Raw genomic sequence first — 3,650 nt, 5'->3', positions numbered from 1 at the left:
CTCATTTGCTCACATTGTATAAAGACTTGTTTATACTGTATTATTGACTGTATGTTTATTTTACTCCATGTGTAACTCTGTGTCGTTGTATCTGTCGAACTGCTTTGCTTTATCTTGGCCAGGTCGCAATTGTAAATGAGAACTTGTTCTCAACTTGCCTACCTGGTTAAATAAAGGTGAAATAAAAAATAAATAAATAAATTAATTAATTCTCTCAAACAGCATATATATTCATCTTCCGTCTCCTAGATTTGTATGGTCATAATGTTATACTAATGTGAAAATATATACATTGATTCAAAACGTTATTCAATAATGAATATTTTTCTCTAAACTGAATATTTGTTCCTGATGATTAGTTCTTAATTGTCATTTTATTTACTCACAGAACAGCTCTGGAGGCTTTGACCACTGGCAGCAGCCTCAGAAGACCTTCCTCTGATCTGGAGTATTTCTTCAGGTCAAACACATCCAGCTCCTTTTCTGAAGTCAGCAACACAAAGACCAGAGCTGACCACTGTGCAGGTGACAGGTTGGGTTTTGAGAGACTTCCTGATCTCAGGAAGCTTTGGATCTCCTCCACTAGAGAATGGTCATTCAGTTCATTCAGACAGTGGAACAGATTGATGCTCCTCTCTGGAGAGGGATTCTCCCTGATCTTCTCCTTGATGTACTTGACTGTTTCTTCATGGCTCTGTGAGCTGCTTCTTGTCTTTGTCAGTAGGCCTCGTAAGTGCTTCTGATTGGACTCCAGTGAGAGGCCCAGAAGGAAGCGGAGGAAAAGGTCCAGGTTTCCTGTCTCACTTTGTAAGGATTTATCCACAGCACTCTTGTAGAAAGTAACTTCAGACTCGTCTTTTGTTTGAGGTTTGTCCATTAGATTCTCATTGTTGTTGATGAATGAGAGGAACACATATACAGCAGCCAGAAACTCCTGAATGCTCAGATGAACAAAGCAGTACACCTTGTCCTGGTACAGCCCACATTCCACTTTAAAGAGCTGTGTGCACAATCCTGAGTACACTGAGGCTTCATTAATATCAATGCCAGCTTCTTTCAGGTCTTCTTCATAGAAAATCAGATTGCCCTTCACAAGCTGTTGAAAAGCCAGTTTTCCCAGTGACAGAATGCTCTCTTTATTCCAGTGTGGACCTGTCTCTTCTTTCCCAAGATACTTTTCATTCTTCTGTGTGGTATGAAACACCACAAGGTGTGTGTACATCTCAGTCAGAGTCTTGGGCATCTCTTCTCTCTGATGTTTCAGCATGTGTTCAAGGACTGTTGCAGAAATCCAACAGAAGACTGGAATGACTGGAATGTGGCACATGATGTGGAGGCTCCTTGATGTCTTCATGCGTGAAATGATTCTGCTGGCCAGGTCCTCATCACTGAATCTCTTCCTGAAGTACTCCTCCTTCTGTAGGTCATTGAACCCTCGTACCTCTGTCACCTGGTCAACACACTCTGAAGGGATCTTATTGGCTGCTGCAGGTCGGGTAGTTATCCAGAGGAGAGCAGAGGGAAGCAGATTTCCCTTGATGAGATTTGTCAGCAGAACATCCACTGAGGTTGACTCTGTGACGTCCCAACAGATGTTGTTCTTCTGGAAGTCTAGGGGCAGTCGGCACTCATCCAGACCATCAAAGATGAACAGAACTTTATACTTGTTGTAGTTGGAGATTCTTGATTCTTTGGTTTCATTTGAGAAGTGATTGAGAAGTTCAATGAAAGTGCTTCCCCCTTTCATCAAATTCAGCTCCCGAAAAGGGAATGAAAATACAAATTGGACATCCTGATTGGCTTTTCCTTCAGCCCAGTCCAGAATGAACTTCTGCACAGAGACTGTTTTTCCAATTCCAGCGACTCCCTTTGTCAGCATAGTTCTGATAGGTTTATCTTGTCCAGTTATGGGTTTGAAGACGTTGTGACATTTGATTGCAGTCTCTGGTCTTGCTTGTTTCCTGGTTGTTGTCTCAATCTGTCTCAGCTCATGTTCATTATTGACCTCTCCTGTTCCACCCTCTGTGATGTAGAGCTCTGTGTAGATCTTATTGAGAAGTGTTGGGTTTCCTTGTTTAGCGATCCCCTCAAATACACATTGAAATTTCTTCTTTAGATTAGATTTGTGTTCACGTTGGCAAATCACACCAAGCTCATCTGAATGAATAAATACCACAGAGGATATTAATATTACGTCTGTTTTAATGCCTACAGTATTGTAGGACTGTTATAAAGTCTTAAATTATAATAATGTATTCTCTTAACTGACTATAAATGTGTAAATGTTTTCATAATGCATTACAGACTGGTGTGACTGATTCTATTATTATTGGTATTATTGATGGTATTATTAATGTTCTCTCTCTCACTCTAAATTAATCACCACAACACATCCCTGCTGCTTCTTGATGAGGTCACTAGGTGTTGTGTTAAGGCTGCTACAATATCATTGAGTTACACAGCTACTTTAGCTGTACTTTAGCTACAGCTTTTAAATGTTATAAAACATCATTCAACATGAGGCAGACAGATCTTACATTTCTCCAGTGTCTCAGCAAGCTCCTTCTGGTTCATTTTCCTCAGGATGTGCAGTGTGATCTTCAGAGCCCCCTCTCTGGCACTGCTCTCCTGCTTCTCATCTTCAGCGTCCACCACTTCCTTATCCTGCTTCTGACTCTCAAAGCCTTCTGGGAGTTCTGGACTAAGAATCCTCTTGAACATCTTCAGCTCGTTCTTCACAAATGTCATCATTTTCTCTTCAAGCATCTGGAATAAATAAAGTAAATAAGTTAAGCAAGAGAAGAAATGCTTTCTCATTAACACATTAATGAATGATTGACAGATCAACTTTATTTGAGGTAAACAAAAACAAATGTACACAACAGGACCACATACACTGAATATGGAGGCCAGGTCTGTTTGATGACTCTGGGAAGACTGACCACTGAGAATCTCTGACTCTGATCTGTCCTGTTGGTTTCTGTGGACAAAACATCAGATTACATCTCCTCATCCAGGGAGTACACGACACACCACACGACCACCGACACACCGACCACCACCGACAGACAGACAGACAGACAGGCAGGGAGGGAGGGAGGGAGGGAGGGAGGGAGGGAGGGAGGGAGGGAGGGAGGGAGGAGGGAGGGAATGTTGTGTTTGTTTAATATTGTTTTAGGACTATGAAAATGGACAAAATGATTAGCCTATGGATTATGAAAACAACAAAAATAAATGGGAAAATGGGAGAGGAGAAATGACTAGAGACAGTGTTGTTTAACTCACTGACCAGGACCCATGAGTTCTTCTTACCTTTGTTCAGTAGAAAAGTCTCCCTCTCTAAAGTTATAGGTAGACCCATAGACCGGTCACTCTTCATGGACACACAGCTGGGAACAGGGAGGCTGGTCTTCCTGCTGGATTGGACTTCAACACAACAGAGACAAACATTACATCTCTCATCTCCTCTGAGCTCAGATGGGGAAACAGAAGAAGAGTTTTATTTCAAAACGATATTGTAATGACATTTCCAGTTTTACACATAATAATATATACCTGCCTCACTCTCAGAGAAATCAGTAGTACTGATAGGTTTTACACAGTAATAATATATATCTGCCTCACTCTCAGAGAAATCAGTAGTACTGCTA

At 41.3% G+C, this 3,650-nt stretch overlaps 1 protein-coding gene across 1 annotated transcript; it reads right to left on the bottom strand.

Annotated features, from left to right (window-relative positions):
* Positions 1 to 382: 382 nt before the first annotated feature.
* LOC121842896 (NLR family CARD domain-containing protein 3-like) lies at positions 383 to 3,337 on the bottom strand. The gene is made up of 4 exons (XM_042312687.1): positions 3,313 to 3,337; positions 2,896 to 2,980; positions 2,538 to 2,766; positions 383 to 2,157 (listed from the first exon to the last, which is right to left on the bottom strand). The coding sequence occupies exons 3-4, from the start codon at positions 2,764 to 2,766 to the stop codon at positions 383 to 385; spliced, it is 2,004 nt and encodes a 667-aa protein (XP_042168621.1). The 5' UTR covers positions 2,896 to 2,980; positions 3,313 to 3,337.
* Between the last annotated feature and the right edge of the window lie 313 nt (positions 3,338 to 3,650).

Source organism: Oncorhynchus tshawytscha, unplaced genomic scaffold (assembly GCF_018296145.1).
Source record: "Oncorhynchus tshawytscha isolate Ot180627B unplaced genomic scaffold, Otsh_v2.0 Un_contig_9284_pilon_pilon, whole genome shotgun sequence".
NCBI classification, from domain to species: Eukaryota; Metazoa; Chordata; class Actinopteri; order Salmoniformes; family Salmonidae; genus Oncorhynchus; species Oncorhynchus tshawytscha.
The sequence above is the reverse complement of the archived record's forward strand: the minus strand, read 5'-3'. Positions and strand labels throughout refer to the sequence as shown.